General features: G+C 36.0%; 1 protein-coding gene across 1 annotated transcript in view; it reads right to left on the bottom strand.

The window, feature by feature from the left end:
* Positions 1 to 2,403, bottom strand: part of jam3b (junctional adhesion molecule 3b) — a 35,296-nt gene extending 32,893 nt beyond the window's left edge. Inside the window, exon 1 of the mRNA XM_047805890.1 lies at positions 2,325 to 2,403. Within this exon, the coding sequence (XP_047661846.1) occupies positions 2,325 to 2,403 (79 nt within the window). The remainder of the gene's footprint in view (positions 1 to 2,324) is intronic.
* Positions 2,404 to 15,470: the final 13,067 nt, after the last annotated feature.

The raw sequence follows: 15,470 nt of genomic DNA on the forward strand, positions 1-15,470 counted from the left end.
CTTCTACTACTATCACCACTCACAGTAGTACAACTACTGTACTAACTGCTACTGATATAACTACTTATAAGTACAACTATGACTACTACAACTACTACTACAACAACACAGTCCAGCTAAATAACACCATAAGTTCAAGTTCAAGTTCAAAGTGTTTATTGTCATATGCACAGACAGAAAGCATGTTTCCCTGCACAATTAAATTCTTACTTTGTCATACAGTAAAGTAAAAATAAAAAATAGAACGAATAAAATAGAATAAAAAATAAGAGCAGAACATAAGAGCATAAACACTGTTTCAAACTGATAATATAAAAAGAAATAATATTTTAATATTTTATTGGTAATTGTATCGTAAATCAGTTTATAACTTTACTGCATGCAAAAGAGTAATTAGTAAAATTCTTTTGTGGTGTAGAGAAATGTCACATTTTTCTGTTATTGCTTTGTTAAAGCAGCTATAAATGAGAAATTAGGCCTTGAGAAATTAGCCATTTTGCTTTAGGCAGCACATCAATTTGTAATTTGGGTTTGACGTTAAATAAAATCAAATCACTTTTTTGTAATTTGCTTTTGGTCATACATAAATTTTTAATTTCACTACATGTTGCCAAGCAATTTATTATCATGATTATATAATTTATATATTAAAATACAATATAATTTATTATTTATTATGTTTTATGTTGCAAGCAACATTTAATTTCATTTCATATGCAAAGCACTGATTACACAATATTGTATGTTGGTTGGTTGTTGACATTGTACATGATCTTAACTGACTTTTATTACAAAGCAGATTGTCCATTAGATTCAGTCACAGCATCGCACTCGGACGGTGTGTGAGTACTGGGCTGTTTGTCTTGTTGGCAGAAACACAGACCAGATGCATCTCAGTTGCAATTAGGTAATGCAATCTGACAGGCTCAGAGTCATAGACAGACAGGAGTGAAGCGGGTCACCGGACGATCTCTATACTCTGCATGCTACACTTTCCAGGACACTGAATTTGAGCAAAGCCTGGTATCATCATAAACTTTCTGCTTGTGGCTCCCCTCATATACCACCCAGGATTGAAGGAGTTACAAGACAGTTTAAATCCCCAGCATGATCACAGAGAAATTAGTTCACAAAATAATTTAGAGTGGCCAGATTGTGGGAATAGTAAGCACTTATAGTGTTTTTAAGAGAGATTAAGCATGGCATGGCGGAATCAATCAGGAGTAAAGCTGGTTGTTGTAACAGATCCAGAAAAGCTATTAGGGAATAATACAGTGAAATAAGATGGGCTTTTATTTTTTTTAAAGAGCATTAAACCTCTAAAGCTCTTACACAATTACTTGTAGCCCTTAATATAAAGTGAAATAATTCTGGGACTCTGTCATAATGAGTTGTTCATGGCTGTTTTCCTTAATCTCATAATAGAACAGGAAATCACTGAGAATTTGTGTTACACTGACATACTTACATATTCATATATCACAGCACTGTTGAGTTGATTAGTCGATTTATTTATTTATTTAAATAAAAAGCCAGCAGATTTTATGTTAATTCACTTATTTTTAATCATAATGTTTTCGATAGCAACAGGATAATTTTGGAGATACGACTTGGTGGATGGTAGAAGAGGAATAAAAGACATGAGTATGTGGCGTTATAGGAAATCGATCAACTGCTACTTCATTTTCCTCCATTATAAATCACACACAGAGTGGAGTTATTGTTACCACCCTGAAGTTGATTATTAATTAACTGACAAGACCTGCTTTTTCAATGCAATATTCAGAAATGTCCATTGAACCAGTTAGCCCATGTTATCGCATTTATTATAAACATAATGCACAGGTATTCCTTCACCAGCCTCTCTTTTTAACTCGCTTGCAGAAAACACACACACACACACACACACACACACACACACACACACACACACACACACACACACACACACACACACACACACACACACACACACACACACACATTCATTTTATTACCAAGAAACCAGAAAATGGACAGTCCTCTGTCCTGAAGACTGAACTTACTGACTATTTCAAGCTGTTGACAGTGGAGACTCCTTACAGATTGTAATGGTTGTATAGCTTGCCTCTGTATAAATGGGAGCCCAAAATGGTCTGTGTCCTATAATACATCCTTGTCGTGGATTTTCCTGGGTCCTGTGTTGACTTGCTTTCATGTATTACTGTCAAATAGATTAGCAGATAAACAGACAGATCCCACAGATGCCTGGCACGTGATATAAAGGTGTGCCTATAACCGTATGGTTTCACTAACGCTTGCAGGCCTGTGTAGCTCAGCCTTACTCACTTGTACCCCTTGGCCTGCCAAGACCCTGGCATAGACACTGCTCACACATTCACAGCTGCCACAGACCCCTGGCATAGCGAGCATTCACTGTGTCAGCTGAGCAGGGCAGGGCATGCTGGCAGAGAAACTGCGATGTGGCATCTTGTGCCACTCAACCCGATTCCAATCCATGTGCGCAAGTTAACATCTGCAGAACAGGAGAGAGAGAGAGAGAGAGAGAGAGAGAGAGAGAGAGAGAGAGAGAGAGAGAGAGAGAGAGACGGTTAATTTCTGGATGGCTGCCATGCATACAGATGCTCCAGTGCGTAGCACCTGAGCCTAGTGCAATTGTTAAACTCTATTATTAACCACAGCTAAACCCTATAGAATGCAGTAACCCCATGACAGCAATGCTAATTATCCTAAATTGTATTTATAGCATTCTATTTTTCTATTAAGAGAATTCATACACCTGAGTTACATGGCAACCATGCTGAGCAATAAAGCCTGTTGCCTTAGAAAGCTTTTTGTAAATGTCCTTGATTGCTGGCTACATAATAAAACCCTGATTTAGTAAGATGTCTTAAAGTATTGTGTAGCTGTAATATGTGCGTAGGCAGAGTGTTTAAGCTGAGAAGATTTCACATTCACTCAGTGCTTTCTGCATGAGCTATACACATGTGCTGAAACAGAAAAAGGCATCTGTGTCCATGCCCGAATAATGTATTACCATCAACGCCCCTTATCCATTGTTCTTAAGCTCCTAATAGCATTCCAGGAACGTTGTCCAGGTAGCGAGGCCTTTAAGACCCTGCCAGCACCCCCAGCTCGGGTCTGTGTCATGTTTCCTCATCAGAATGAAATTCTCATAACTTTAGCTCAGACCTGCTCAACAGATGGTGAAGGATTCTTCAACTGTCTTTCAAATGAGCACAACAAATTTGATAACGTTAAAAAAACACCAACACAAATCAAAAATACCTCCAAAAACCCCCACTCTGTCAAGATGGATTTACAGTAACTCTTTGATAGCAGTGCCAAACAATAACAAGCAGAGCTACATAAAATAAAATAACATCTGGCTTTTAAGCTTCTGAGTTTTGCTTTCCTTTAATAGTTTTTTCTTTTTACAAAAATAAAAAATGCTCTTTCTACTCACTGTAATGTCAGAATTAGCATCAGACTCCAATTCCCAGAATGCATCATGGTTTATAAATATCGCTGCCACACAATGAAACCTTCCCCTTTCTAGGAATTTACATTATATATTTATTGGCTGTATTGCATTCTGGAAACTGAGGTTTGATGCTAATGACGTCTGTGACATGACCTTTAATTAAATGTAATTATAATAAATCATGAAATAAAATTTCATTAAAAACATATGGAAATCAGGCAGTAACTGCTGCTGTCTGAGTGAAGGTGATGCACAGACATATTCTATTAATGCCACTTTTAATGTCACGGTTAGTCACAGGCGGGTGAGGATCCAATTGCAGTTTGACTTTTTATTAGGCCAAAACAAGAAATGAGCAACAGATAAGCAAAAACAGGACAGAACACTGAGCAGAACAGCGACAACGACACACACCGACAATATACTACATACCAATAACAACTAACACCAGGGAAGTGGACAAACGGAGTAGATATAGTGAACAAGAACCAATCACAAGGTGGAGACAATCAAAGACTAGGACAAAACACCTGGGGAAGAGATTGAGTGCAATTAATGTCCATGGTAACAAATAAGTGGGCGGGGCCAACAATTAACAGCAGGGAACTACAGCAGACAGAAACAAAGGAAAACAGACAGACTCATTACACCACTATTGTATTCTGTCTGTTAATCACTGTGCGTCTTTATTTCTGTTACATTTACAGCATTTAGCAGACACCCTTATCCAGAGCGACTTACATTTGATCTCATTTATACAACTGAGCAATTGAAGGTTAAGGGCCTTGCTTGGTGGAAGTAGGATCAGATTGGTTCAGATTGGTAGCCACCTTAACCACTAGGTAACCACATCCCTTCTTGCATCACATCCCCCACTTTCTGTGGTTGTGTACACCTGAACTTTGCAGCACAGTGATTATTCAGAAGTGGGAACAGCAGTGGACTGAACAAACAGCCCTGGGAAGTCCTGATGAACTGGGGATTCCCAGGCAAAAAGTTTAGGATGTAGATGCAGAGGGGGTGTTCAGACCCAGCAGGCTGTTAGTGAAAGCTAATATTCTTTATTTTGAAATATTCTTTATTTCGTTTCACTTTAGTATACAAGATAACAGTTTTATTGTTCCATTCCATCTTATTCAATTAAAATCTATTTAATTCCATATTCCAATTATATTGTATTTGGGGTTATTTTGTTGTATTGTGATCTATTTTATTTGTTCTGTTCCTTTTCGTTGTACACTATTCTATTTTGTTCTGTTCATGGTTGTTTTGTTTTTTCATACTATTCAACTGAAATGCAGCATTGTATTTCTATTCTATTCTATTCTATTCTATTAGGACGTATGGTTCTGACTTAACGTTAACAGATAATGTTTTCCCAATAAATAAAGATTACCAACAATGAAGAAAAATTAATTCAATACTTTAGAACCAAACACAGTCTGGACATTAGCAGCTTTTCTGCCCATAAATGTGTATTAGCTATATGAATAACCATAATCACATTCCACTGTCACTTAAATATTCTTTTTGGCTCTTTTTATCCCTTGGATTAAAAGACAAATACAAACATAATACATGCAAAGCAGAAAGATCCAAACCTAAAGAGGCAAGCAGTCATATTTAGTTTGTAAACTGCAAATGAGTATAGAAATGTGCTCAAAACACAAGACATGCTACCAGCAGAAAAGTAAATGTTTTATGGCTTTAAGTCTTGTGGATTATTTATAATCTTCATCTATTGCGAAAAATGTCGTCATTCAGAACAAGGAAAGAAATTGTCAGTTCAAGAGAAATCTGTTGTCATGAGATCCACATTATAATCCTTCTCAACTCATAATCATTCAAAAATTATACAAATGATATTAATATGCATATTATGCCCATTTAATCCTTCACATATACAAACTCTTAATCCTTTATTCATGAATATTTAAACCATCCCAAATTTCCTTCAGACTGAGCTCTTCCTCCTAACAAGTATGCAGCTGGAATGTCTCTTTGATTATGAATGTTATGAAGTATGACATGCTCTTTTAAAATTGTCCTCCTTCCTTCTTTTCCCTGTAAAATTCAATTAAATTCAATTTATTTTTATAGCGCTTTTAACAATTTCCATTGTCTCAAAGCAGCTTTACAGAAGTATAAACAGAAGAGAGAGCGAAAAAGAAATAAATATAATAATAATAATAATAAGAAGAAGAAGAAGAAGAAGAAGAAGAAAAAGAAGATAAAAAAAGTAAATATATACAAAAGTATTTAAATTAGTATGACATATTTAACAAAACTTTCTTTTTACACTTTTGTTTTTAACTTGGTAGTTTATCAATTTATACACTGCTTAATCTTTCTTTATATAATTTTAAGTATGTAATGTTTTACTTATTGTTGAGAAAGTTATTGGATTAGAAACTACTTTTTAACAAGCTGTCAAACTCAGCAATCACAGAAAGAAAACACACACATATGTTAGTCATATAGTCTAAACCCAGCTTACTGGTTTACTGATAAGCTATTACATTAAAACCACTGATGGATAAGTAAATAACATCGGTTACCTGTCATTGTGGTGGTTATATTAGGCAGCAAGTTACCTTTTAGATTGTCAAAGCAGGAAAAATAAACAAGGGTTTTGTGATTGTGGTGACCAGATGACTAGATTTGACCGTCTCCAAGAAAGAATCAACAGTATGCAGTGATTAGTAGTAAAATTGATCAAACGAAGGACAATCTGTAAACCGGAGACAGGGTCATGGGCACCGAAGCGCATTGATGATGTGGGAAGCAAAGGCTAACTCATCTGGTCCGATCACACACAGCTACTCTAGCACAAATTGCTGAAATCAGATTTGTACATTTGTGCATGAGCAATACACCATTGCAAAAATATTTATATATGTGAAAGTCTTTATATATATGAAAGTAAAGTCAAGAGTCAAAATCAAGAGTCAAATCAAGCCAATGTATGTATATATGCATGTATATATGCAATGTATGTATATATGCAATACATGCAACACATGCAGAAAAAGTATATATTCACAGAGATTTTTATATAGATTTTTGTAACCTACAGATTTTTACTGATTTTCAGTCCTTTTTAGAGAAAGATTCTTTCCACTGCTTGTTGTAAAAAACACTGAATAACCAACAATACATTATCTTATACTTTGGCGCAATCTGAAGCCAAGACAACACTGAATATTTTATTACCTTACAACTTTGACAAAATCAATTGGCTCTAATCAAGAGAAGGAAATGAATCAGACTGGATTTATGATCATACAATGTGTTGCCTTACACAGTGTGAGATCAGAGCAATAACTTCTGAAGGGAATAATGAAATACAGCCCAAATCAACCAATTAGCACCATAATCATTAATAACTTAACAAAACCTCCAGCATAAACCCATTTCATGTTTTTAGGGCAGAGTTTTTAGAGACAGTACTGAACCATAAAGGTTTTTCTCTACTGCCAGCAAGAACGCTCAAAACAAATCATTCTGACAGCAGTGGAATTTGGGCAAAACACACTGATTTGCACTACAATTATCTACTAGATTGTATAGTTTTCTTGCAGTGCTCTGTACTTTAATACTTCTTGTAACTTAACTAGATGTGACAGTTGCCGCTGACTATAACACAGATCCAGAAATTGGCATGTTTTTAAGAGGTGGGAAGAAACAGGAGAACCCAGAAAAAGTGCACACAGACACTGGGTGAAATTTAACATAGACAGTATTGATCTCAGATCAAACCTGTGACCCTGAAGCTGTTAGGAAACAAAAAATGGATATAATCTACACCTTAAATCTAACAAATTCTAGTGGTGGAAATTTTCTGTGATTAAAAATCTCATTGTCTCCAATAAGTAACCTGAATATTATTGCACACATCTAAATAATGAGTAGTATATTTGAATAGATCTTGAATATGTTCATAACGTTATTCATAACATTGATTTTACCATTAAAGGAGTCCTTGGGTCCCTGAGATACCCCTTTTAAATGAAGCAATATTTTACTTACATAAGCGAGAGGAAGGTCTCTCAAACCTGGTTTATCTGTGCCATCTAGTGGTATTGAGGACTGCTAAGTTTCTCAAATCTGGCTGTGATAAAGCTGGCATTTTCAGTAGTACCTGCTAGCAACACAAATCTTATAGCTCCACTGATGTACTAAAGAAACAGCTACAAATATTTGGGATCAATTTAAAATATTTAGGGTTGATGAGTACTTTACACTCATCAAAACTATTTCAGTCAGATTGTTGGCAAAATAATTGGCCAAGGCAAGATAACTTTATTTAACACATGCACAAACACACACACACACACACACACACACACACACACACACACACACACACACACACACACACACACACACACACACACAGAGAGAGAGAGAGAGAGAGAGAGAGAGAGAGAGAGAGAGAGAGAGAGAGAGAGAGAGAGAGAGAGAGAGAGAGCTCAGTTCAGGTATGCTTAATGAGGAATACTGAAAGTATACTCTCAGGATAGGATATATACCAGATATGGGGTACAAACTTTATGGAGTATATAAAACACTGACCTTAAAAACTCGAGTGCAATGCATTTATTATTATTATTATTAATGATTATGTTATCTTTAAAATCCTAAGCAATCATTACTCTGAGGGCCTTCAAGAGGCATTATATTATATTATATTATATTATATTATATTATATTATATTATATTATATTATATTATATTATATTATATTAAAATTTAATATTTAATTTATAATAATATAAAATCTGTGTAGTGAGAAAAGACATGTGTCAGAAAGTCTAAAGGAGAGAGTCTGAGATATGAAGGCTAGAGATTAATTAAAAAAAAAGTCACAAAAGAAGCAACCAGAAGTCATCAGCTTTAGGATGAGACAGCACAGAGATTGCATCCCTGAATCTGCATCACTGTGCTGTGCGTCTATAGGAGTGGATAAAAATAATCAGTGCTAATGAATTTGGTGCAAAGTCACATTTCTATGGGCGTCCGCCTAGAATAGAAGATGATGTGTGAGAACAGCTCACAGATTGCCATGACGTCAGTTTGTCACATTTTCCTCTGGTGTTACGAGAGGTGTAATACGTTTTATTCAATTGCAAGAAATCCCGAACCCCTTTGCTTGAAGCTAACTTATTTACTCTTGAATAAAATAAGTTTAGAATAAGAATAATAAGCTGGCTAGTATCTAACTTAATTTTCCAATTATGCAGCTACAGGTCGAGAGGTTCAGATATTTTAAAGTTAAACATCAGAATGTGGAAAAGTGTGATCTCTGGGTGTGGCTGTTGGTGCCAGGCAGGTCGGTTTAATTATTTCTGAAACTGGTTATGGGATATTCACACTTTGATGTTGACACAGAACAGTGTAAAAAACTTCAGAAATTGGCAGTTCTGCTAGCAGAAACTCCTTGTTGATGAGAAAGGTCAGAATGACCAGACTGGTGAGTGCTTACAGACAGCCTACAGTATCTTAAATAACACCTCTTTACAATCATGGTGAGCAGAAAAGCATCTCAGAACTCAACATTGCCCTTGAGGAGGATGTGCTACTGTACAACAGCAGAAGTCCACATTGGGTTTCACTCCTGTAAGCTGAGAATCAAGAGTGTTTACTTCCAAATTCCAAATAATCTGAATTAATGTGTTTTCTGAATGTGAAATGTTCATGATGCTGTTTCAGTACACCCACAGCTTGTCTAATACTAGCAGTGATAAAAGCACACCGATATAAAGGTTGTGTTTTTAACGATGCAGTTATCTGCTGGAACAGAAGAGCCTTGCGCCACCATGTTAGCAGAACTAACACACGTTGCCAGGTGATTCATTCCCACATGAGTTACTATTATGAGGACCAGCATGCAAGGACATCCCAAAGGACAGCGTATCTTACAAACTGCATTAAGCCAGCGGTTACTATTGAGTGGTTAACAATAAAGCAGAGGCATTTAAAACCTGACGACTTTTTGTTCTTCAGTATAACACGCTGGCTTTTGGTGCAGGTTTTGTTTCTGTGTTTTTATTTTTTTTTCTTCTTCAAGGTTAGGAGTAAATCTACAGATTACAGAAAAACAGCTGTTAAAGGAAGGTGTCAGGTGTTTATATTTTTTGGTAGCATTCGGTGTTGTAGCTACCACAGTAATTAGTATTAATTAAAGGTTTGGCAAAGAGAATACTGGACGGGAAACATTTCACTCATTTTTCAGCAAGTAAGGTTTTCATCTTTCCCACAATTCTCATTATTATCTGAAGCAATATTTCCATTCAAATAAAATGGACATTAGATACATGTTTTGTTTTGTTTTGCTAAACAAAAACACAATTTTTGGTATGTTGTCAGGAGATGAAAGCTGAAACAGATGCTATTGCAGTTGAACAGCTTTAATAATAGTATGAAGCAAACAAAAAAAAAAAACACTAGGCAAGTTCAAGAAGAATGAACAGGCTACGATCAGGCAATCAGCAAAGACAACCAACTGAGCTGGGCAAAATCACAGAGGGACAGAAATCAAAGTCTTTAAATTGTGGATGTGTTCTTATTAAAAGTCTTTGGTTTTGTCTGGAATAAAACATAATATAGGATAAGTATTATATAAGAATAAAAATGAAATGATTTTTGGCAGACTTTTAGCAAAAAGTGTTTATTTCCCTTATGTATGGAGACTTCCATGTATATATGATATTTTTTGGTGAAATTTTCCTTCAAAATGTTCTCTTTTTCCTAGACAAAAATGTGTTTCAAAAGTACCTAGATAAGCAAATAAACACTGAATATCCCTAATGCCTCAGGTTCTTCTATCTAGGATAAAGGACAGAATACTATCTTGTTCAATTTATTAGCATCATAGTTATTGTCCTGCATGGATAGGAGACTAAAGTTGTGATTCACCTCTCTCATTCTTTACCCCGCTATTCAGGCCTACTGGGAGCCTAGCACACACTGTCTGTGACGAACAAGCTGGAAACCATGGCAACAGCAGGGTGGGAGCAGGCTGCCGTAATTCCGACGTGCGTGCACAATGACGGCCAGATTGATTCAGGACTGTGATTCATGTCTGTAGGTCCAGCAGGCCTCTTGATTCCAGCGCCTCCTCTCGACATGAGGAGGGCCTCATAGTGACTCACGCCCAGCCTGTGAGAGGGCCATAAAGAGAAGTACAGTACTCCATCTCTCTCCCCATGAAAGTTGTGAGTCACCACGTGGAATATAATACAGACTGTTCCCAGGCTGCACATTTACTCAAAGGCTGATTTAAAGAGTGATGAGATAGCAGACCTATGCATGCGATGAGAAATCAGCATGTGGGTGTGGTGTGGGCTGGGATGTAGGTGGCAGCTGAGAAGAACATGTCACGCTCAGTGACAGCCGTAAGGAGCAAAGTGTTCTGGATTATGTTATTCTGAAAAACTTTAAAGGTCATCGGTGATGTCTGCTTCACATTCTGATCTCTATTACCCCATATTTCAGGTAGCAAAGCCTTGATTTTTGTCCTTTTCCCAAGCTCTCTCAAGCATAATTTTCTTCATTTTAAAAAGGGTGCTTGACTATTTTGCAGCATAAAGAGTTTGAGGTTTTGTGTCTATCTCTCTGTCTGCTTTCTCTGTTCTTCTGAATATTCTGTTTGCTTTTTACTGTCTGTTTGTTTGTCTGCATGTTTATTTGTCTGTGTATCAGGTCTATGTGCATGCACTCAGTTGTAAATCTATATATTACACATAAATTATTTTTATATAAAGTCTTTATTGCTTGTTTAAATATTTCAGAAATAGGCTCACAATTTCCTTTAATAGTACAGTTCATATCTCTCTGTCTCCTCTGTCTGTCCTATCTGGCCTGTATGAACTCTCTGTCTATGCTTCTCAGAATCAATAAACCCCAAATTACTTTTTTAATTTTTTGTTTTAATGTACTCATTCATTTAACTGTTTGTGACTAGCATGCCAAATACATTTCAGTGGACTGCATAGCAGGGGTCAGTGTGTTGATGTGCTCTCACTGATGGCTCTCCACTGCGAGATATGAACATACCCACTACAGTCAGTCAGTGAGTCACAACGTCCCCCCTGGCTGTGTCCAGACCAGAGGTGTCCATATCACACTATAAACTTTTTTACACTCCCTAAACTTTGGCTTAGCTAATCATTTTGTAATCATTTAAAATTGTTATTATTGTCTGTTCTATGTCTTTACTTTTTGTTATTTTGTTAGTGTTGATTTATACAGTAAGAAGTTGGGCAAAAACACCCAGAAGACATTGATGTAAATAAATGTGTTTTGCATCTGCAATTCATCTCTTGGTTTTATATTCATCATCCACATTATTTAGCAGTTTAAATTTTTTCACTTGATCTTTCCTCCTTCCTCCAGAATCTGTAATTCATATGGGCAGGTTTCTGATTACATTTTAGCACTAATCAGTGTCTTAGTGCATATTCTATTTCCTGCTATGGACTGACTATCCACTCTGAATACATAATCCTTTCTCTGATGCATAACCACAATAGCTCATTTTGCACAACTGACAGTAATATTTGTACCTTGCTTACTGAAGCTGGAGTAGCCCTTAGGGAGGTATCAAGCAGCCTTGTTAATATTCAGAGCTGTGGTTCAGATTTGCGTGAGGATCATGAGAGATGAAGCAAGCTGTGGCATACTGGCCAAGTGGGCATTTTGGCTATGAGGTTGAGGAGGAGCATCTGTTTCAGAAAATAAGGCCAATAAAGAAAATAGTCAGATGGTCTTAGAAATTGAGACTCAGCAAAAGTTTTAACAGATGATGCAGAATCGTTCTTCAAATAACTGCATTTAAAAAAATAGGTTATCACTGCTACAAACATACATACATACAGTTATCAAGCTTGTAACTTTAAACTTCAGACACCTATGGACCACAGTGCATCTGATATCTTTTATACACATTTCTAGCCACAAGCGTCAGGATCTTGAAGATTGCAATGCAACCTGATCACATCCATGCTCTGGTTTCCAAGGAGGAAATATGAAAAATGCAGCACAATTAGTTTTTTGACGAAACATATAGCTGATGTCAATGAAAAAATTATATAGCTGATGTCAATGAAGTTATCAATATCGTGATCGAAGATTATGGTTAGTGAATTCTTCATGACACATCTGAGCCAATAACTGCAAAACACCTTTGAAGGGTTATTAGATTTGATGACTCAATGTCGGTCATGAGTCAAGCTTACTGATGCTGTTTTACTTGTACAGTAACCTTTCTAAAAGAGAAACAGAACCTTTATGGGCCCTCCAAGTGTCCTTATTCCTGTATGTTCCTGCATTCCTTAGTCCTTATTAAGAGGTTTGTTAACGTTATAAGATGACCATCATTTAAGCAATCATATGTTATTATCAGACACAGAAAGAGCAATTAAGAAAAGCACAAAGCTCAAACAAGCCTGAACAAACAGGGGCAATTAGGCATATGAAGGCAATCATTGTGCATTACTGTAAAGTAGAATTGGCTGTTTGTGATGTGGGTCAGAGGACTGCTTTTAAAACATGTACCACTCCAAGGTTCAGTTACACAAGGAAATGTGAACTAATTTGATAATACTATTAGTTTCTGAGTGTTATAAGCAAAAGGCACAACACATGGCTATTTATAAAGCAATGGCTTTATGTTGAACCAAAGCATAGAGAACTCATTGTATTTACTACTACTCACTGGGAGACAAATATTAATGATACGTTTAGTAAATATTCAATATTGAATTATTCTCTGGTCATCACTGAGTCATTTCACTTACAGTACTTACTGTACTTACACTAATACTGCCATAAAGTCATTTTTAAAAGATTTTATGATCTACAAAATGCATGCAGATACAGATGCTTATACAGTATTATGCAGGAAACCGTGTAAAAATATTATCCTATATGAGCAATGCATGTTTTAGAGGAGTGAAAATAATTAGTCTTCAAAATATGCAGAAAAAAAATAGTCATTTACTGAATATAGTCATATTTATGTAGTTCCTTTTATAGCATTTAATATGAAGGGTAACAAAATTATGCATTAAAGAATGTTAAAGAATCGACCCACAAAAATCATATAACTATTATGTCACTGTACCAAACACATTAATCAAGGTTTGTACTATGTCCTGAACACATCAAGGAAGTTCAAGGCAGTAAACCAGGAGAAGCAGGAGAATGAGAAAAGTTTAGACACATGGCTCGATTCCTGCTGAGCTTCACAGTAGAAGAGGCAGTTTTCAATAAGCGGATACTAACAGGCTGATGGTGAGTCAAGGCTCACTACTGTACCTCTCTATCTCTCTGCCTAATTAGGCAGAAAACAAACAGTACTTAAAGGATTATCCTAAGACAGAGCCAACCTCCGTTAAGATGTCAGACTTCACTATGACCCATAAGTCCAGCCATAGAGGATGGCTTTGGTCCAAGTGAAAACAATCAATACAAGGGAGACTACCATGCAACTAATGAGAATTGAAACAACATACAGTAGCTGTAACAACATAAGCAGAGCAGTAATGCTTTCATAACATGCACAGGAATAGTGCTGACAATAAGGTATGCTTAAAATGAATTATGTACTATCTACTACTATACATAAACTGAGGGGTGGTGTGGGGAATTGGGGGAGGATAAAAAGGGAATCTCCTACACACTGTGGAATTAAAAAAACAGGGGTACTTGGAGAACATTAACTCATGTTTCATAAGAACATTTAGAGGGCAGTTCACCTCATGTTCCTACATCTAGAAGAATGCTGTAGAGCACTGAACTGCATATTCTCTAGTGCAAGGGCAACCTAGAGGGCACTTTGTTTTATTTTCTTGCATGTAGGGGAACCCTATAAGACGCTGCATCATGTATTCTTCACAAGTAGTGGCACTGTTAAAGGCAACACAACATGTTTCCCACATGTAGTGGCCCCCTAAATGCACATCCCAGAAGGAATTTCATCATGTTCTTCCATTTAAACTGCAGCCATTTGTGTACTTAATAAAATTATATTCACCATAAGAGCATCATAGAGAGCACTTTATCATTTCTTATCACCATTATTCTTATTATATTATTGATTGCCATGACATTGTGAAATAATACATTTGCTAAAATCTACTTTCATTGTTGAACGGTTCTATTTTATTTTAGCATTTTCAACAAATATCTCTACAAGTTATCAATGTCAACATATAGGCCTTTTTGTATATACAGAATACAATTACTGAACAGTTCTCTCCCCACTGTAAAGTGACCACCACAGAATCACCAGTGACTAGGTATTATTTGGATAGTAGTTCATTCTTGGCACATCAATCAATCACTGACTTGGTGTTGAGTCTATCAGGCACGTCAGTGTGGATTGAATTTTTAAGCCGCTGAATGTCAGTGAATTTTCTATGAAGTTCTTGATTAAACTTAACTGCCAATATTACAAATATGGCATTAACAGAGAGCATAATTCCATAATAACAATGGGAAAAAATGATTAAAAACCTATACTACGTTAAGGCTTATTGTTAAAAAATGTTTTTATTTAACATATATTTGTCTTAATTTAGCAATCTGAAAAACACCCACAATAATTTAGCCTGAAGTATACAGCATATCATAATGCTAACAAAGGAGAGATGGGGCGAAATCCTTTATTGCAGATGAACTGAAAGTGCTCCAGTGAGAATGCAGCACTATTTGATAGAAACAACACCAAACAGCATAAAGCCAAGAGCGATATGAGAATGGTGTGTTGAGTTACAGTGTAAGCAACACTGGATGTTTTCACAAAAAATTCAATTATTGCACCCAAAGAATACTGCAAAAATATTCTTATAGGTTAAACCATCTTGAATATAGTCAGATTCATCTAGTATTTCTTTTTATATTAAGATTAACATGATAGAAAAAAACAATTGAAAGCATTTTTTTAATGCCAAAAACACGTTTAATGAGCTTTGGTAAAAC

The sequence above is a fragment of the Tachysurus fulvidraco genome, chromosome 21 (genome assembly GCF_022655615.1).
Source record: "Tachysurus fulvidraco isolate hzauxx_2018 chromosome 21, HZAU_PFXX_2.0, whole genome shotgun sequence".
NCBI classification, from domain to species: Eukaryota; Metazoa; Chordata; class Actinopteri; order Siluriformes; family Bagridae; genus Tachysurus; species Tachysurus fulvidraco.